This window comes from Pelophylax lessonae (assembly GCF_965119305.1).
Source record: "Pelophylax lessonae genome assembly, chromosome: 1".
NCBI classification, from domain to species: domain Eukaryota; kingdom Metazoa; phylum Chordata; class Amphibia; order Anura; family Ranidae; genus Pelophylax; species Pelophylax lessonae.
This window is the reverse complement of record NC_138768.1, coordinates 59,014,172-59,035,318: the sequence shown is the minus strand read 5'-3', so window position 1 is coordinate 59,035,318 and position 21,147 is coordinate 59,014,172. Positions and strand designations below refer to the sequence as shown.

The 21,147-nt window shown below is 48.5% G+C and overlaps 1 protein-coding gene across 1 annotated transcript in view; it reads left to right on the top strand.

Annotated features, from left to right (window-relative positions):
* Positions 1–21,147, top strand: part of MBD2 (methyl-CpG binding domain protein 2) — a 145,159-nt gene that overhangs the window by 71,313 nt on the left and 52,699 nt on the right. Inside the window, exon 3 of the mRNA XM_082243451.1 lies at positions 1,451–1,588. Coding sequence (XP_082099577.1) covers positions 1,451–1,588 — 138 coding nt within the window. The remainder of the gene's footprint in view (positions 1–1,450; positions 1,589–21,147) is intronic.

Here is a 21,147-nt window from a genome sequence, read left to right as displayed (position 1 = left end):
ATTTTTTAATGATAGCAAGAAAAGCAGTAAAATGGATCCCCCTGCAGCCAGCAACAATAGATCCCCCATCAACAATGGGCTCCTGCTCCTCCCCCACCCCAGCAACAATGGGCTCCCCCCCTAGATAAAATTCCCCCCCCCCCAGCAACAATAGATTCCCAACACAACAATTTACCCCCCCCCACATAACAATGGACCACCCACAACAAAATATTCACCCAGCAACATTTGACCCCCAGCAGCAACAATGGACCTCTCCCTCAACAGTAGATCCCTACCAGCATTAATAGATCCCCCACCAACAACAAAAGACCCTCACACAAAAACTGATCCCCACCAGTGACAATGGATCCCCCAGTAGCCAACATCAATATACCCCCCCCAACTCACCCCTTGCTATTACATTCATTCAGTGCTGGAGGTTAAGGGAACTGCATTCCCCCATGTTCCCGTTTTGGGAAAAACGAGCCCTGCCTGGTTTCATAGCTGATCACTTGTGCAGCATCATGGCAGTTGAAGATAAAACAGAGGCCAAGGTGGCAGCTTCTATGGTTGAAAAAGATAGGAGCATTGGTGTGCACAGCCTTTGGCATTAGGGTATGCACCCAAAGCTTAAACCCATATGCGTGTGTCAGTAGTTTTTTATTTTTATTATTTTTTACACTTGGAAAACCAAAGCTTTCCCTGAGCTGTTTTTGCAATAACTAGTGGGCATGGTGGGTCCTAGTGCATTGTCCAATATTCTGTCGGTACCACCCTGCTCGGCAAAGTTGACCATTGCAAAGAATCCGAGTAGAGAATTCTCAGCCAAACAGAGATTGCATCCAATCAGATTCAGCCACTGTTGGGGTATTCTGATATACGCAGGCGCTGGCTGTCAGAATACAATAGCCGGTATTGCAGATTTGTCCGCCCATGCTGTTTAGACTGGATGGGGTTCTAGTGATTTTCTCTTGTTTAGTTTTTTGTGGTCTGTGTCTCTTTGGGGAGATTTCACTTCCTTTCCTACAGACACAACGGGAAGTGAAAGGAAATCTCCTCTCTGGCAGTTGTCACCAGATCAGATTTCCTCTCCATTCTTGTTTTGGTGACGGGGGTGAATTTTTGGCTTTTCCATCACGTACACTATGAATAATAGGTCAGCAGGACAAATATAGAGGTCAGTGGGAACCGTAAAACCTGACAGAGGTTCTAACCCTTTGGCAACACATCAAATATTAAAACCAAAAGGGTTTGGCTGAACAGATTTTATGATTAGAGCTTGCTACTTTCATACTGTCAGCAGTAAAGGGAAGAGTGGGGTTTACTGTTATATTACAGGGATGTGGTGTAGGCTTGTTAGGTCTACTGGCATCCAGGCTTGGCGTCCTTTCAATATATATACAGTTCATACTGTCAGCAATCCTAATTGGCAATAGCCATTAATTATTGTACTTCCTTATCTTTATAGAGTAAACCAGACCTGACTACAACCCTGCCTATCCGCCAGACTGCTTCCATCTTCAAGCAACCCGTTACCAAGATCACCCACCACCCCAACAATAAAGTCAAGTCCGATCCCCAACGGGTTATTGAGCAACCTCGCCAGGTAAGCAGATCCCTAATGGGTGTAACAGGCACATTTTAAACAGAATCTTTGTACGTTTTAACGGGCAATTCCAGTTTTGTATAAAAAAAAAAATAAAAAATATACCAGCGGTCTCCAAACGAGGCCCTTTGGTTGCTCTATACGTTTTGAGCACCTCCATAGTGGAAGCCTTTAAGGACGGGTGGGCTCTCCTTAAAGGATTTTAAGGGGAGGAGCTCATTGTTGGGGGGAGGAGCCCAGACTAGGCAGTCCCCCCCCCCCCCCCCATTTCGATGGAGAGGAGGTTCTGTCTGGAGCGGTGCCCGCCTGATATGGTAATTAACTGTCCCCCTCTCCCCCTGCAGGGTTTTGGGGTGGATGTGGGCCCCTCCTTGGGACAGTCTGACCCCAGGGTTACCATCCTTCCTGTTAGGCACCCCCCCTGTTGGCCATCTCGCCCCCCATCCACCCCCTCCACTTGCGCTGGGGCTTTTGGGGTTAGGGGCAGGGTGCTGTGCTGGCGATAGCAGGGGGGAGGGGGCCACCAGCGACCGGGCCTGTCCCATTTTCTGAGGCCTAGGGATTCCTCCTGGGTCCCTGAGAGCATCGTGGTGCTGCCATTTTGCTGTAGCCTGTGTGCTCAATGCACGGTGGCCATGTTTGTGTAGTCCGGTGGCCATTTCTCTATCGCTCATTGACAGACGTAGTCTTCTTGATTCTCAAGAGCTGGGTTATGTTGTCTCCGCAGGAGTAGGACTAGGCAGAAAGACAAAACGTTCTGGCTCCACCTTAGGGGCAGTCCCTGAGGGTATATCCTCCCTCTCTCTGCTACAGGGAATCAGTTTTTTTCTGTCTAGTCAGGAGTAAGGACCTAAGTTCCTTGCTGGGATCTTTTGGTCCTGGCAAGACTTTTTTCTTTAAGAAAAAGACATTTTTTAGGTAGTTTTCTCCAGTGTTTTTTCCTGTGAGATCTTCAAGCAAAAATGCCGGACTGGGCGACACTTGTGGTCACCCCAGCCGGCCTACGAGCGCGCGCAGACCATGGCATTGCGCTTGGTCGGCCGCGACACATTCAAGTAAGTATGCGGGGCCGGGCGACGGGCTGGATGTTGAGATCCAGTGGTCACCCCGGTTTTCTGCCTACGAGCGCGTGCAGACCAGAGCTCCGCGCTGGGTCGGCCGCGACGGAGTCCCAGTGGAGGGACTGACCTTGCGAGTTAAAAGTCTCGCTTGGACGCCAGGAACCAGAGAGTCGAGGCGTCCGGAGTGGTCCACAAACCCCCACCCCGGTGGAGAGGGTATTGTGAAGAGAGGGTGCCTGTCGGTTCGGTATGGTGAGTAAACGTTCCCTTTTTTCCTCGTTATGAGGCAGTATGTATTATGGGCCCCTCCATATATGGTCAGTATATATCTGATACTTACAAGTCCCCCTTGTAATACAGCATGTGTTTGTGGGAAGTGGACTTGGTTTAAGAGCTAACACTCTACCCAGCAGACTGTAACATTACAGCTGACATAGGAGGTATAATCCTACCTTATGTGTAGTATATCTTCTGTAGATCCATATATCGCCTCTTAGCAGAGATGCAGGTGGATGTGCTGGGAAAACTATTTCGGCGGTCCGCCGCCATTTTGCCGTAGACCAAATGCATGTATGTCCTCAGGTCACGCCGGCCGCCATGTTTTTGGAGTCCTATGTCTCTTCTATGGGGGCGGCCATGTTTTGTGAGCCCAGCTACCTCGTGGAGAGCTGGGAACGCCGGAAGGCGTACACAGGGGGCGGAGCCACGTCCTTCTACCCGGGAAAAAGCAAACAGCCCCTTCCAGTCTGTGTAAGACAGACGCTGACTGCAGTTGGTTGGAAACTGCACTGCATCGGTTGGTGAGCCTTGGGGGTCCCTCTCTCTCTCTGTGGGATCGAGAAGCAGGTACTCTGAGGGGCGCTACTGCGCTAGGGGGAGACACACAAAAAAAAAAAAAAAAAAAAAAGAAAAAGTTTTTTTGTTTTGCTGGCAAAGGTGTCCTGAATTAACATGGACCCTGCCACTCATGTATCTCCTCCAGATCCCCTCGAGGGGTCTGCGGGATCCTCCAGCACCCCATTGACAATTGAATCATTGTCAGCTATTATGGAATCTTTTGTGTCCCGGGTGGAAGTGGCTTGTCAGGGACAGGGCGCAAGAAAGCGACCCCCGCCTAACCCCATATTATCTGAAACCTCGGATTCAGACTCTGAGCCCATTTCTGCAGTTGCAGGTACTTCATCTGGGATTGGTGTCTCGGGTCCTGTCTCTTCAGACAGTGAGGAGGATGTTTCGGCATCCGCCATAGCCCGAGAGGAAGCGTTGGTAAACGCACTCATTGTATCTGTTCAAGAGACCTTAAGGTTACAGGGTATTCCATCGGAAATAGCTGAAACTGAAATCCCTTTTGGGACTAAAAAACGCATCAAAGTGGCGAAGGTTTTTCCATTGCCCAAATGTTTTGGCAATCCAATCGAAGAAGAATGGCGTCTGCCAAAACGCACTTTTACTATTTCTAAACGCATTGACAGGCGTTATCCGTTTGAGGAAACCCTTATTAAGAAATGGACAGAACCACCTGTGGTGGATTCACCAATTGCTAGATTGAATAAAGCCACGGTTATTCCTTTAGAAGACGCTCCGTCTTTTAAAGATCCAGTGGATCGCAAGATAGAAGCCATGTCTCGCACCATGTTTTCCTTGATTGGATCAGCTTTCAGACCTATAATAGCTATTGGTCTGGTTTCGCAGGCTGTAACTGAATGGACCAAGTGGTTACGCCGGGACTTAGAAGAGGTCCCTCAGGCGGTATCAGATTTGTTGGAACAAATGATACAGGGGTTACAGTTTGTGTGTGATGCGGCGTTAGACGCCACTCCATTATTGGCGCGAGCATCAGTCTCAGCAGTGGTTCTCAGGCGTACACTGTGGCTAAAAGGTTGGTTAGCCGACCAAGGTTCCAAAAAAGCATTGGCTAATATCCCCTTTTCAGGAGAGCGTCTATTTGGAGCCAACTTAGATGAGATCATTAAAGATCTCACGGGTGGAAAGAGCACCTTTTTACCGCAAAATTTTAAAGGTAGAGGAACTCGTCAAAGACGAGGGCCTTCTTTTTCTGCTCACAAGAGGTTTTTTCGTCCCGCGGGTGAAAAAACTAAGTCCTCCAAAGCTCCTGCAGGAGGCGTCAGGGGTCGTTGGTCGGGCAAGCAAAAGCCCGCCCCCTCCAGACCTGAAGATAAACCATCCAAAGCCTGAAGGTGCGCCCCCACCCATAACTGGGGTGGGGGGACGTCTTCGCCGGTTCCCGGATCCATGGCTTTCCAGAATCCCGGACAAATGGGTTTGCGAAGTCCTAAGGTCAGGGTACAAGATCGAGTTTCGATCTCTCCCACCGGCGCGATTTCTTCCCTTCCAATATCCGACTCTCCTCAGATCGTTTAGAAGATCTGCGGAGAGCAGTCACAGATTTACTACAACAAGGAGTGGTAGTCCACGTTCCTTGGACAGAACGGTTTCAAGGGTTTTATTCAAACCTATTTACAATACCCAGGAAAGAGGGCAGAGTGCGTCCAATTCTGGACTTAAGAGCACTCAATTCTTTTGTCAACATAAGAAGATTCAGAATGGAGTCCATTCGCACGGTAGCAGCCTTCCTGCATCCAGGGGATGTCCTAGCGTCCATAGACATCAAGGACGCCTATCTTCACATTCCCATTTTCGCAGGACATCAGCGGTTTCTACGCTTTTCCGTAGAAGAGAACCACTATCAGTTTGTGGCGTTACCTTTCGGTCTCGCCACGGCTCCGCGGGTCTTCACAAAGGTGTTGGCCCCAATGTTGGCACTTCTGCGCCAAAGAGGCATATCGATCCTTGGTTACCTAGACGATCTTCTGCTTCATGCAGAGTCTCCTCAGACCTTGCTACAAAACATAGAAATTACTATGATTTCTTTACAGGAATTCGGGTGGCTGGTAAACCAGCAAAAGTCATTTCTGGTTCCCACCCAGAGGCTCGAATATCTGGGTCTAATTCTAGACACAGTCAGGACAAGAGTTTTTCTTCCGGTAGGGAAACTCCGAAAGATTCAATCAGCAGTCCAGTTGTTACTGTCCAACAGCTGGTCTTCCCTTCGGACTTGCATGAGGGTTCTGGGGTTGATGGTGGCTTCGTTCGAAGCAGTCCCGTTTGCCCAGTCCCATACCCGAATTCTTCAGCAAGAGATTCTTCTCAGATGGAATCGGAATCCGGAATCCCTGGACAATCAGATCCGATTGAGCAAACAGACCAGAGAGTCTCTGGTCTGGTGGCTTCGGTCTCCGATGCTCAGCCAGGGAAAGTCATTTCTGCCAATATATTGGACGATAGTGACCACGGATGCCAGTCTATCCGGATGGGGAGGAATTCTCGGTCAGTTATCTGTCCAGGGACTTTGGTCCCCGGAAGAATCCAGGTTACCGATAAATGTATTGGAACTGAGAGCGATCAGACTTTGTCTGATTCACTGGACCGAGCAGCTCCAGGGCAGCCCGGTTCGGATCCAGTCGGACAATGCCACGGCCGTGGCTTATGTCAATCACCAGGGGGGCACCAAGAGTGTCCGAGCGGCCAAAGAAGTGGCTTGCATTCTTCGCTGGGCGGAACGATTTGTTCCAGCAATCTCTGCGGTGTTCATTCCGGGGGTGGAGAATTGGCAGGCAGATTATCTCAGCCGTCAGACCCTGGATCAGGGGGAATGGTCCCTCCATCCAGACGTTTTCCACCAGTTGTGCCTACGGTGGGGCACCCCGGATGTGGATCTGTTGGCATCACGATTCAACAGGAAAGTTCAGAGATTTGTGGCTCGCTCCCGCGATCCTCTAGCAGAAACCGCAGACGCACTGATCGCCCCGTGGGGGCAATACCAGCTAATATATGCCTTCCCTCCTCTCGCGTTACTGCCAAGACTTCTTCGCAGGATAGAGGAGGAAGGAATTCCAGTAATCCTGGTAGCTCCGGACTGGCCTCGTCGAGCTTGGTACGCCGACATGGTCAGACTGGTGGCGGACGTCCCGTGGAGACTTCCTCTCAGGGAGGATCTACTGTCTCAGGGACCGATCTCCCATCCTGCTTTACGATCGCTGGCTTTAACGGCCTGGCTATTGAGACCCAGGTGCTGAAGGACAAAGGTTTGTCAGCTTCAGTTATTCCTACTCTAGTTGAAGCAAGGAAAGCGACTTCCAGAAAGATTTATCATCGCACATGGAAGTCCTACATTGCATGGTGTGAACCTTTGGGGTTCCGTCCTCGGTCTTATTCGATTAGTCGAATATTGGCTTTTCTGCAACAAGGGGTTGAGCAGAAACTGGCCTTGAGTACTATCAAGGGTCAGGTCTCAGCATTAGCCATCTTCTTTCAGAAGCCTTTGGCTACTCATTCCTTGGTGCGGAATTTCATCCAGGGGGTGCGACATCTGGCTCCGCCAGTGCACGCGCCGTTACCCCCCTGGGATCTTAATTTAGTGTTGTCGGTTCTTCAGAAACCTCCCTTTGAAGATATTAGGGAGATTCCTCTACCTACGTTGTCCCAGAAGGTGGCCTTCTTGGTGGCTATTACTTCTGCACGCAGGGTGTCAGAACTGGCCGCATTATCTTGTCGGTTCATAGAGATAAGGTGGTTCTTCGTCCGAATCCATCCTTCCTACCAAAAGTGGTTTCAGAATTTCATCTGAATGAAGAAATTGTATTACCTTCCCTGTGTCCTAAGCCCAGTCATCCTCGGGAGTTTGCTTTACACTCCTTGGATGTGGTCCGGGCGATCAGGGTATACTTGAAAACGACAGACTCGTTTCGCAAGACGGATTCACTTTTTGTGATCCCAGATGGACCCAAAAAGGGGTTGCCTGCATCTGCCGCGACCATTTCCAGATGGATCAGACAGACGGTAGTACAGGCTTATTCTATTAAGGGTCGGGAGCCCCCGTTCCCTGTTAAGGCGCACTCCACTCGGCACTTAGTGCGTCATGGGCCTTTCGCCATCAGGCGTCAGTGGTCCAGGTGTGCAAGGCGGCTACCTGGTCGTCGGTGCATACCTTTACTAAACATTATAAAGTTGATGTAATGGCATCGTCTGATGCCTCGTTTGGCCGCAAGGTTTTGCAGGCCGCAATTTGAGGAGACCAGTGGTCTACCTCGAGGGTTTTTTCCGTTGGAAAATTTTTTCTTTAGTCTCATTCTTTGTTTATAATGAGCCTTTAAAACTTCTAGTTTGGCACCGGTTGGGCCTTCTAGATTGGATTTGATTTTGTCAATCCCACCCCTCATTTGTGGCACTGCTTCTGGATGTCCCAGCTCTTGAGAATCAAGAAGACTACGTCTGTCAATGAGCGATAGAGAAAAATGGATTTTTGTAAGATCTTACCGTAAAATCCTTTTCTCTTAAGCTCATTGACAGACGTAGTACCCGCCCCTCTATCATTGAGTTGGGTTGGGTTAAATTCTCTGTACTGCTTTAAAACAGAACTGATTCCCTGTAGCAGAGAGAGGGAGGATATACCCTCAGGGACTGCCCCTAAGGTGGAGCCAGAACGTTTTGTCTTTCTGCCTAGTCCTACTCCTGCGGAGACAACCTAACCGAGCTCTTGAGAATCAAGAAGACTACGTCTGTCAATGAGCTTAAGAGAAAAGGATTTTACGGTAAGATCTTACAAAAATCCATTTTTTGCGGCGGTTTGCCATTGAAAATAGTGGCGGCCATGACATTGGAGTCCTATGGGTGGCGATTTTGGTGGTGGGAGCCCCTGCTCATCCCTTGGTGCTGACTCCTGGATCTTTTCACTTCCTGATGGCTTCACGTGGAGTGCAGATTGTCCTGGTGGCTGCAGTTGCCTATTTCTGCTGGGTGGTGAGTCTGGTTGGGTCCTCTCCCCCTCTGCTGACGGTCGATTTGGCGATTAGGTGCTCTATTACTGGCAACCGTGGTGCTGCCAGAGCGGTGAGAGTGTCCCTTAGCAGTGTTTTCACACTTTTTTTGTGGGGTCCCCCTATTGACTCATGGAGTCTTTGGAGCACATTTCCCCACCTGATCCCTTATCAGAGGCTGCGGGGCCCTACTGGTCCCAGCCATCCATTGATGCACTGACGGCGGCCCTGGAGTCCTTTGTTTCCTGGGAGGAAGTGTTTTTTGCGCAACGGACTAGCAATTTTCTATGCGGTACCCCTATGAGGAAGTCAGCCACCAGTGGTGGACCCTCCAGTCTCCAGATTGAACAAGGCAACCATGATTCCGGTTGAAGAGTCCCTTTTAAGGACCCGGCTGACAGGAAGATGGAGGCTCTTGCCGACAATATATACACTGTGGCTGTTTCTGCACTGAGGCCGCTATTTACCATTGCACTGGTGTCGCAAACGCTGACCGAGTGGGCTAAGCTTTTACGCTACGCTGTGACCTGGAGGGGGAGCAGCTCCCTCTGCCTTTGCTGAGCTGGAAGACCAATTGGTCCAGGGGGTGCAGTTTATCTGTGATGCCTCTTTGGATTTGGCTCCCCTAGTCGCTAGGCTCTCTTTCAGGAGTGGTCCTTCGGCGTATTTTTTGGCTCAGATGCTGGTCTGTGAACCAGACTTCTAAAAAGCCTTGACTGATCTTCCTTTTCAAGGAGATCGTCTGTTTAGAGCTACCCTGGATGACATCATTAAGGATCTCAAAGGGGGGAAGCGTACCTTTTTTCTGCAGGTTAGAAAGGGCAAGGACCGTCGTCGTAGACGTGGGCCATCCTTCTCGGCTCATAGGAAACTTTTTTGTCCCTCAGGGGCAACTGACAAGGGATCAAAGCCTTTTAGGGCTGCCTCTGGTGGATCCAAGCAAACTTGGCCTGGCAAGATGAAAGCGAACTTCTCCAGACCTGCGGACAAGGCTCCTTCAGCATGGAGGTGCGTCCTCACCCGTATCAGGGGTGGGGGGATGTCTTTGCTGGTTTATGGACCCCTGGACTTCCCTTGTACAAGACAAATGGGTTCACAAAGTCATTTGGTCCACTACAAGATCGAGTTTCGCTCATTGCCCCCCCCCCCCCCTCCCCCGGCAAGGTTCTTTCCTTCTTGTCCCCAGACCGCTTACAGGGTCTGTTTGGGGAGGTGCAAGACCTGTTACTTTAACCACTTGCCGCAAGCTCACTGAGCTGGTAATGCGGCAAAGTGGCTCGTTATCATCCAGCGACGTAGACCTACGTCGCTGGAGAACGCCTCCTCTCGGTGGCGCGCGAGCGCCGCCGGAGTCTCACTCCCTCTGTATTCAGACACAGCGGGAGTCGGGCCAGGGGAGGAGAGGCGGTGATCACCGCCGCTCTTCCCCGATCGACGCGGATCGAGTGAGGAAATCCGCCCGCTTGTGTAAACAAAGCGGGCGGATCTCCTATGTGACAGACAGTGACAGATTACAGGATTCAGCATAGCTGAACCTGCGATCTGTGCCTGTGTCACACAGTCCCCTCCCCCCCCACACACGTCAGTAAGCATGAGGCATACATTTAACCCCTTGATCACCAATAAAGTTAACCCCTTCCCTGCCAGTGTCATTATTACAGTAACAGTGCATATTTATAGCACTGATTACTGTAGTAATGTCACTGGTACCCCTAAAAGTGTAAAAAATGTCAGTTAGGGGTCCAATCTGTCCGCCGCATTGTCCCAGTCCCGCAAAAAAAAAAAAAATCGCAGATCGCCGCCATTACTAGTAAAAAAAAATAAACAATAAAAATGACAAATCTTTCCCGTAGTTAGTGAACGCAATAACTTTTGCGCAAACCAATCAAAATACACTTATTATGATTTTTTTTACCAAAAATATGTAGCAGAAAACAAATTGCCCTAAAATGTTAAATTTTGAATTTTTTTCTGGGAATGTTATCAGAATGTACAAAATATTGTGTTTTTTTTTTTTTTTTTCAAAAATTAAAAATCGCACAGGTGATCAAATACCACCAAAAGAAAACTCTATTTGTGGGGGGAAAAAAGGACATAAATTTAATTTGGGTACAGCATCGCACGACCACGCAATTGTCTGTTAAAGGAACGCAGTGCTGAATCGCAAAATATAGCCTGGTCAGGAATGGGGTAAAATCTTCCGGTCTTAAAGCGGTTAAAAATACACTCATTGAGGATTTTTTAGTCAAAGACATGTAGCTAAATACATTTTGGCCTAAATATATGACAAAAATTGAATATATTGGATATTTTTTAACTGTCAAAGTAGAAAATGTTAATTTTTTCGCAAAATTTTCGCTCTTTTTTTATTAATATCGCAAAAAATTAAAAGCGCAGAGGTGTTAAAATACCACCAAAAGGAAGCTCTGTTTGTGGGGAAAAAAAGAACTTAAATTTAATTTGGGTACGGCGTTGCATGACCGCGCAATTGTCAGTTAAATTCGCGCAGTGCCAAGTTGCAAAAAGTGGCCTTGACGTAAAGCGGGAAAATCCTCCTGTGGTAAAGTGGTTAAGGGGGGGATTATCCTGGTTCTGACATCCGAAAGTTTTCAAGGTTTTTACTCAAACCTGTTTACAGTCCCAGGAAGGAGGGCAAGGTGCGTCCAAAGTTCAGAATGGAGTCCATTCGCACGGTGGTGGCATCCCTGCATCAGGGGGATTTTCTTGCCTCCTATCGACATCAAGGATGCTACCTTCACATTCCAATATATGCCGGTCACCTCTGGTTTGCTGTGGTAGAGGAGCATTTTCTGGTTTGCTGTGGTAGAGGAGCATTTTCTGGTTTGCTGTGGTAGAGGAGCATTTTCCGTTTTTGCTGTGGTAGAGGAGCATTTTCCGTTTTTGCTGTGGTAGAGGAGCATTTTCCGTTTTTGCTGTGGTAGAGGAGCATTTTCCGTTTTTGCTGTGGTAGAGGAGCATTTTCCGTTTTTGCTGTGGTAGAGGAGCATTTTCCGTTTTTGCTGTGGTAGAGGAGCATTTTCCGGTTTGCTGTGGTAGAGAAGCATTTTCCGGTTTGCTGTGGTAGAGGAGCATTTTCCGTTTTTGCTGTGGTAGAGGAGCATTTTCCGTTTTTGCTGTGGTAGAGGAGCATTTTCCGTTTTTGCTGTGGTAGAGGAGCATTTTCCGTTTTTGCTGTGGTAGAGGAGCATTTTCCGTTTTTGCTGTGGTAGAGGAGCATTTTCCGTTTTTGCTGTGGTAGAGGAGCATTTTCCGTTTTTGCTGTGGTAGAGGAGCATTTTCCGTTTTTGCTGTGGTAGAGGAGCATTTTCCGTTTTTGCTGTGGTAGAGGAGCATTTTCTGGTTTGCTGTGGTAGAGGAGCATTTTCCGTTTTTGCTGTGGTAGAGGAGCATTTTCCGGTTTGCTGTGGTAGAGGAGCATTTTCCGTTTTTGCTGTGGTAGAGGAGCATTTTCTGGTTTGCTGTGGTAGAGGAGCATTTTCTGGTTTGCTGTGGTAGAGGAGCATTTTCCGTTTTTGCTGTGGTAGAGGAGCATTTTCCGTTTTTGCTGTGGTAGAGGAGCATTTTCCATTTTTTGCTGTGGTAGAGGAGCATTTTCCATTTTTGCTGTGGTAGAGGAGCATTTTCTGGTTTGCTGTGGTAGAGGAGCATTTTCCGTTTTTGCTGTGGTAGAGGAGCATTTTCCGGTTTGCTGTGGTAGAGGAGCATTTTCCGTTTTTGCTGTGGTAGAGGAGCATTTTCCGGTTTGCTGTGGTAGAGGAGCATTTTCTGGTTTGCTGTGGTAGAGGAGCATTTTCCGTTTTTGCTGTGGTAGAGGAGTATTTTACGTTTTTGCTGTGGTAGAGGAGTATTTTACGTTTTTTGCTGTGGTAGAGGAGCATTTTCCGTTTTTGCTGTGGTAGAGGAGCATTTTCCGTTTTTTGCTGTGGTAGAGGAGCATTTTCCGTTTTTGCTGTGGTAGAGGAGCATTTTCCGTTTTTGCTGTGGTAGAGGAGCATTTTCCGGTTTGCTGTGGTAGAGGAGCATTTTCCGTTTGTGGCGTTACCCTTTGGTCTCGCCTCTTCACAAAAGCCCTGGTTCTAGCATTGTTACACCAACGGGGGATCGTGGTACTGGGCTACTTAAACAACCTCCTTCTGGCAGCGGCGTCTCCTACTCCTCTGGTGGAAAACCTGGAGACCGCCATAGGAACTTGTGCGGGAGTTCGACTGGATTCTGAATTTCCAGAAGTCTGCTCTGGTTCCATCCACAAAGCTGGACTATCATCTCCTGCAACACAAATGTCATATTTGGTAAAATGCTTCCAAAGGGAAATCACGTCTACATGGATACAGACCCTGACACTTTCCTCATTGGAGCCCTGCAGGTGCAGCAGCTGATTGATAATTATAAAATCACTCCCATTGGGTTCACTGTACACATGGACACAGAAAAAACAGAGGGATTTCTTATCAAATAACAAAAGGTAGGAATCTGCAACAAAGTGTCAAAATCCGTGCAATGTAAATAGATCACCCAGAGGTAAGGTGGAGTTGCTCTCTAATCCCTTCACGCCGGATGTACGCAAATATGCGGCCTCACTGGACTGGGCTTTTTTCATTGGGGCCGCGTATCTCCCTTTGTACTAGGATTTTGCTGCACAGATCGCTCCCAGCACAGAGACCAGAGCAGTGGTGTATTTTGGTTTTGAGCTGCCCTAGGCAAGACTAAAATTGGACGCCCCCCTCCTATGTAAATTTTCCTCACCCTTCCTGTTTAACGGATGTGACTCCCTCCAAAATTTAAGGACTACAAGTCCCAGCAAGAACCCCTAAGATCTTACGAGAGGGGGGGCGACAGGGGGTGGGAGAGAGAGGGGGGGTGGGTAAGGGAGGGTGAGGAAGGATGAAAGAGGGTGTTGGGAGAGAGAGAGAGGGCAGTTGGGGGATGAGAGAGAGAGAGAGAGAGAGAGAAGGGGATGAGAGAGAGAGAGAGAGAGGGGGATGAGAGAGAGAAGGGGATGAGACAGAGAAGGGGGATGAGAGAGACGGGAGAAAGAGAGAGGAGGGGGATGAGAGAGAGAGAGAGAGGAGGGGGATGAGAGAGAGAGAGAGGAGGGGGATGAGAGAGAGAGAGAGGAGGAGGGTGATGAGAGAGAGAGAGAGAGGAGGGGGATGAGAGAGAGAGGAGGGGGATGAGAGAGAGGGATAGGGTGGTGAGAGAGAGGGAGGGAGTGAGAGGGGGTGGGAGAGTGAGAGGGGGTGGGAGAGTGAGAGGGGGTGGGAAAGAGAGAAGCAGAATAGAGAGAGAGAGGGAGGGGGGTGAGAGAGGGAGGGGGGTGAGAGAGGGAGGGGGGTGAGAGAGAGGGAGGGGGGTGAGAGAGGGAGGGAGTGAGAGAGGGAGGGAGAGAGAGAGGGAGGGGGTGGGAGAGTGAGAGGGGGTGGGAAAGAGAGAAGCAGAATAGAGAGAGAGAGGGTGGTGGGAAAGAGAGGAAGAAGGGGTGGGAGAGGGGGGTGGGTGAGAGAGAGGGAGCGGGGGTGGGAGAGAGAGGGAGAGGGGATGGGAGAGAGAGGGAGGGGAGTGGGAGAAGGTGTGACGTCACTGGTTGCTAGACACGGGGGTGGATTTTTTGCTGCCCCCCTGCAAAGTGCTGCCCTAGGCCTGGGCCTTTTCAGCCTAGGCCAAAATACAGCACTGCACCAGGGTGTCCCTGAGAGCCCTGGGCCACGTTCGAACGATTGGGACCCGGAATGTCCTCTGATTGGCTAAAGCAGTGATCAGTCACTGTGGAGCAGCCCCCCCCCCCCCGTGTCTTCTGTCTCTATGAATGGACGAGACAGTAGAAAAAAAAAATAAAAAAAAAAAAAACCTAGATCAAGGTTTGATCTAGGTCATCCTCAGGGTTAGTGTTTGGGTCTAAGGTCTGGGTCAGAATTTTTTGGATAGTATTTATTTCTTTTTATGTATTAGTATCAGTGTCAGTGTGTTTTAGGTAGGATTAAAAAAAGAAAAATGCGCACTGCTGTTTCTGGGCTGTATTACGGGTACAAACACCAACTAACCTACACATATGTGGTATCACTGCAATCTTTAGGAGCAGGAGAATTTATTTTTGGTTGTTCTTGGTTACATTTAAAATAAAAGTAAAAAAAAAAAAAAAATTTTGGGCCAGTTTTCTTTACTAGTATTGATACTTTTGGTCAAGTACTCGCAGATACCGAGTACCGATACTTTTCGGTGCGTTTTGAATGGGCTAAAAACGCACTCCAAAGAATTGCATGTGATTTGAATAGGAATGTGGTGCGATTCCTGTCCCAATTGCCTGTGGTTTCTCCACTGCTCCTGCGTGAACCCAGGCTTGTCATAGTAATTTCGGCCTGTCTGGGTTCACACAGCAGTGTGGAAAACCACATGGGATTCGGCAAGGAATCGCACTGCATTCCCGTTCAAAATTGCAGGCAATTTTTTGCAGTGCAATTTGAGCCCATTCATTTTGTATGGGCACAAATCGCACTGCAAAGGATCGGTTCCGATCACGACTACTCGTGAAAATACTCGGCATCGGTGCGCCCCTATCATCCTCTAAACCAGGGGTCCTCAAACTTTTTAAAGCGGGGGCCAGTTCACTGTCCCATGGACACTGTTGGGGGCCGGACTATAGTTTGAAAAAAATATGAACGAATTCCTATGCACATATTTTATTTGTAGTGCACAAAAAACAGGAAAAACAATACAATATTTAAAACCATGGCCTCAGGAACTAAATTGCAAGCAGTGCCTGTATGAACTCTTCAGAGCTGAAGACCTGACCCCCCCCAACTAGTGAATGACTACAAGTCCCAGCATAAACCCGTGAGATATAAGGGGTCACATTCTTAAATCTCAGGGGCTCATGCTGGGACTTATAGCCCTTCACTAGTTGGGGGGCTGTCATGTCCTCAGCTCTGAGGTGCTCGTGTTGGGACTTGTAGTCCTTCACTAATTAGGAGGGGGTGTCACATCCTCACCAATGAGGGGTTCATGCTAGAACTTGCAGTCTTTCACTTTTAGGAAGTTCATACCTCCCAAAATAATGGACTTCAAGTCCCAGCTCGAACCTCTGATAAGGATCAATGCTGCGTCACCAGTGCCCATCAGCGCAGCCTCACCAGTGCCCATCAGCGCAGCCTCATCAGTGCCCATCAGCGCAGCCTCATCAGTGCCCATCAGCGCAGCCTCACCAGTGCCCATCAGCGCAGCCTCACCAGTGCCCATCAGCGCAGCCTCACCAGTGCCCATCAGCGCAGCCTCACCAGTGCCCATCAGCGCAGCCTCATCAGTGCCCATCAGCGCAGCCTCATCAGTGCCCATCAGCGCAGCCTCATCAGTGCCCATCAGCGCAGCCTCATCAGTGCCCATCAGCGCAGCCTCATCAGTGCCCATCAGCGCAGCCTCACCAGTGCCCATCAATGCAGCCTCACCAGTGCCCATCGCTGTTGGTCCTGCAGGCTGTTGGCCTGCAAGTTTTGCTGGGAGCTAGCCATGGCCTGTGGGTCCTGCTGGCCGCTGGCCTGTAGGTTCTGCTGGAAACTGGCCATGGCCTATGGGTCCAGCTCCCAGCAGGACCCACAGGCCATGGCCAGCTCCCAGCAGGGCCCACAGGCCATGGCCAGCTCCCAGCAGGACCCACAGGCCATGGCCAGCTCCCAGCAGGACCCACAGGCCATGGCCAGCTCCCAGCCGGACCCACAGGCCATGGCCAGCTCCCAGCCGGACCCACAGGCCATGGCCAGCTCCCAGCCGGACCCACAGGCCATGGCCAGCTCCCAGCCGGACCCACAGGCCATGGCCAGCTCCCAGCCGGACCCACAGGCCATGGCCAGCTCCCAGCCGGACCCACAGGCCATGGCCAGCAGGACCCACAGGCCATGGCCAGCAGGACCCACAGGCCATGGCCAGCAGGACCCACAGGACCAACAGGCTATAGCCAGCACAGGACCTGATAGCCAGACAGTATTGGGAGCTATTTCCTATTTTGAGGCTACTGAGTGGGCAGGGCACTGGGGCAGGGTAAATGGGGTATATGTGGGGGGGGGGGAGATGGGATGTGGGTGTCAGCTGGGGGTGTCAGGGTGTCTCACCTCAGTGATGCAGATGACAGCTCAGCAGGTCCTTGCTTGGCCTCCTGGGGGTGATAACCACTTCAAGCTGCAGCCAGTGCCCAGCCCGAGCCAATCAAATGCGTCCGCTGGCAGGCTGGCGCTCCCTGCCTCCAGTCCGAAAGACTGCAGGTCCAATGTAAGCTACTCTCACTCTTTCTAAAAACTTCAGGCTGCACTGTTGCAGCCATCCAACACCCAGCCTGAGTGGGTCATGTGATGTGCGTAAACTGTTCCCTGATGCGCCGTGCGCCCCGCCTCTGCCTGCCTTCAAAGTCTCTGGGAGTTGTAGTTTCCTGCTACGTGCCCCTGCTCAGTTCTCCCCACCCACCGCCACAAGGAAGTTGAGCGCGGTCAGGACTACAACTCCCAGAATGCAGCGTGGCAGTAACACAGCCAATTGGCGACCGGCACAGCCGATTTCCTGCACTCGCAATAAAATAAAAATTGTCAGCAGACTGCACCCGTTTTGATTATAGGTTAGATAGCCTCGGCGGGCCGGATTCAGGACCCTGGCAGGCCAGATGCGGCCCGTGGCCCGTAGTTTGAGGACCCCTGCTCTAATCCGTTTGGTTCTGCAGCACTGTGCAGTTAGGCGCGGCATGATTTAAGAAAAGGGTTAGGGTCGTCTTTCTCCACCTTTCTTGCAGGTACAACAGCCCATTCAATTAACAGGCTGCTGTATCCACTACGTGTGTGCGCAAACACACCGCGCAAATGTGATCATAAGCGAATTGCATCCCAGGATGTGAATTGAAGGAGAGAATATCTAGTATGGCCACCTTAAGACATGTAGGCTTCTTCCAGGTCAGGAAAGCCACAGACAACCAGCATTTTGTCTTCTAAACAACCAAAATAAAAGGTTTGCACGTTGTATGATGGTGTCTGGGGTGTGAAGAGTTAACCAGCAAGGCAGACGTTTTGGAATGTGTGTGTCATAGAAGAGCCGGGATTCCAGGGCTCTTCCTTCACTCTCTGCATATGACGAGGTGCTAAAGGAAGGGCCTAAGGTCAGCGCCACGCAGTGCGGCAGGACAGGCCCAGACTGGTAGTCCCACCACAGCTGCAGATGAACCGATTAGCTGGAAATGGGAAGTTCACCGCCAGCTCAGTGTTACTGGTACTGTGCAGGAAGGAAGAGCGCTTTACACTGCAACTTCACTTTGATCACACTGCCTGCCCTGAACAAAGTTAACCACTTGGTCTCCGGAAGATTTACCCCATTTTTTTTTTGCAATATGGCACTGCGTTACATTAACTGACAATTGCGCCATTATGCAACACTGTACATTAATAAAATGTCTTTTTTTTTTTTTTTTAAACAAAAGTAATATTTTGGTGGTATTTGATAACCTCTGCTGTTTTTTTATATTTTGCAACCATTCTTACTGCTATAAAATGCATCCGAAAAAAAAAAAAAAATTTCTTCATACATTTAAGTCAATATGTATCCTGCTACATATTTTTGTGAAAAAAAATAAAAATAAAATCCCAGTAAGCGGATATTGATTGGTTTGCGCAAAGGTTATAGCATCTACAAACTACGGTATGTATTTAATGGAATTTTTATTTATTTATTTTTTACTAGTAATGGCAGTGATTGATCAGCGACTTTTAGCAAGACTGGATATTGCAGCGAACAATCTGACGCGAACTGGCACTTTGTGGGAACCAGTGACACTGATACAGTGATCAGGGCTAATATACACTGTCACTGTACTTATGACACTGGCTGGGAAGGGGACAACCACTTCAAGACCAGGCCTATTTTTGACAGTTGTTGCTTACAAGTTAACCACTTAAGCCCCGGAGGATTTGGCTGCTAAACGACCAGAGGGTATTTTGCGATTCGGCACTGCGTGACTTTAACGGACAATTGCGCGGTCGTGCGACGCTGTACCTAAACGAATTTGGCGTCCTTTTTTTCCCACAAACAGAGCTTTCTTTTGGCGGTATTTGATCACCTGTGCGATTTTTTGATCACGCGCTATAAACAAAAAAAGAGCGTAAATTTTGCAAAAATAGCAATATTTTTCCCTTTTTTTTATATGAAATTCCCCCCCAAAAAAATGTAAAAATCAAAATTTTTTAATATTTTCAGCCAATTTGTTTTATGCTACCTATGTTTGGTAAAAAAAATCGCAAAAAGCGTATTTTGATTGGTTTGCTCAAAAGTTATTGCGTTTACTAACAAAGGGAAAGATTTTTGTCATTTTTGTTGTTTTTTTTTTTAACGCGTAATGGCGGCGATCTGCGATTTTTTTTTTTTGCGGTACTGCGACATTGCGGCGGAAAGATCGGACCCTTGACTGACATTTTTGACACTTTTGGGGTTACCAGTGACATTTCTACAGTAATCAGTGCTATATATATGCACTGTTACTGTAAAAATACACTGGTAGTGAAGGGGTTAACTTTATTTGAGAGGGAGGGGCTGTGTGTGTCCCTAGGGGCGTGATTCTAACTGTGATTGGCTGTGGCTTCAACTGTATGCAGAGTGATCAATGGATCTACATAGTAGATCCATGTGATCAGCTCTCATACAGAGAGGAGAATGACAGGCAGCTTGTTTACACAAGCTGCCTGACTTTCTCCCTCTCCCCCGCCGATCGCAGAGTGGCCGGCGGCGATCGGGTCCGCCGGTCACACGCGCGGGGGGGTCCGTGACCACGCGGGAGCGGGAGCGCGCCTCCGGCGGCGCGCGCTCGCTCCCTAAACCCTCACAGGCGAGCGACGTAGACCTACGTCACTTTGCCTGTGAGGGGCTGACCGCCGCCGTAGATAGTCGTGCGGCGGTCGGCAAGTGGTTAAAATCAGTATTTTTTGCTAGAAAATTGCTTAATATATATATATATAATACACCTATACAGTCAGGTCCATAAATATTGGGACATCGACACAATTCTCATCTTTTTGGCTCTATAAACCACCACAATGGATTTGAAAGGAAACAAACAAGATGTACTTTAACTGACTTTCAGCTTTAATTTGAGGGTATTTACATCCAAATCAGGTGAAAGGTGTAGGAATTACAACAGTTTGTATATGTGCCTCCCACTTTTTAAGGGACCAAAAGTAATGGGACAGATTAACAATCATGAATCAAACTTTTACTTTTTAATACTTGGTTGCAAATCCTTTGCAGTCAATTACAGCTGAAGTCTGGAACGCATAGACATCACCAGACGCTGGGTTTCATCCCTGGTGATGCTCTGCCAGACCTCTACTGCAACTGTCTTCAGTTCCTGCTGGTTCTTGGGGCATTTTCCCTTCAGTTTTGTCTTCAGCAAGTGAAATTCATGCTCCATCGGATTCAGGTCAGGTGATTGACTTGGCCATTGCATAACATTCCACTTCTTTCCCTTACACTCTTTGGTTGCTTTCGCAGTATGCCTCGGGTCATTGTCTATCTGCACTGAGAAGCGCCGTCCAATGAGTTCTGAAGCATTTGGCTGAATATGAGCCAAATAGGCTTACCTGTAGGTAAAAATTAAAAAGCGGAGTATACTACCGCTTTAAAAAACCCCAACCCCCTCCTCTGCACTTGTATTCAAAATGCCAAAATATGGCATCCTTTCGTTCCTAACACATTACCCAGTCCACATCAGTATAGATATCCAGCATGATATTTTTCCCCATTGAGATCTGTGTTTTCAAAATGCTCCTTTAATTCATTTGAATAGTGTAGGAGTATGCAACCTACGTATACGTTAGGATGCATGGGGGGAACTGGGGTGCTTTTTTTTTTTTTTTTTTTTAATTTATGCAAAAATTTTATTTTTACAATGTTTAACTTTTTTTTTTTTTTTGCTATCACGAGAAATGTAAACGTCCCTTGTGATAGCACCCGAGGGATTTTCTGCTTGAAGCTTGTAGCTCTAAAACTCTCAACAAGCCAAATCCCATTTATTTCACATATAGCATTTTGTCACCTGAAGCAAAACTCCTGTCACTCAGAAAAGTACCTGAGCTTCTTTTTGGCAGATTACAAGTGTTTTTGGCCCCATAGACTTCAATAAAAAACATCTGACTTGAGTGTTTTGTCACTTTTTTTTTCTGCTAAAACAGCAACTCTCCACCCCTAATTTCCTCTCCCTCTAGGGAAGGGGGAGGCCTCGTGCTTTCTATTGGCTAAACAAAAATGCCTGAAGCTGTAAAACGCTTGTAATACGCTTCTAAAATGTGAAAAATGCCGGTAAATTGCTACGCTCAGGTGTAAATGGAACCTAAAGCATGACCGGTACTTTTAATGGAGAAAAGCATCAGATCAAAAAAAAAAAAAAAGATTGCTCTAAGGCTTCTTTCACACGGCCGCTCAGTTTATTTCCTCCGTTCAGTGACTTTTTTTTTTTTTTTTACGGACACGGATGACACTTGTGTCATCCGGTCCGGATGTCCGCATATCATCCCATCCGTTTGCTGATGATTTACGGACATAATGTAAGTCTATGGGGATTGCGGATGTCAGCGCTGACATCCGATTTTGCGTCCTTTCCGTTTTTTAAACAAAGAAAAATAGGGTTCTG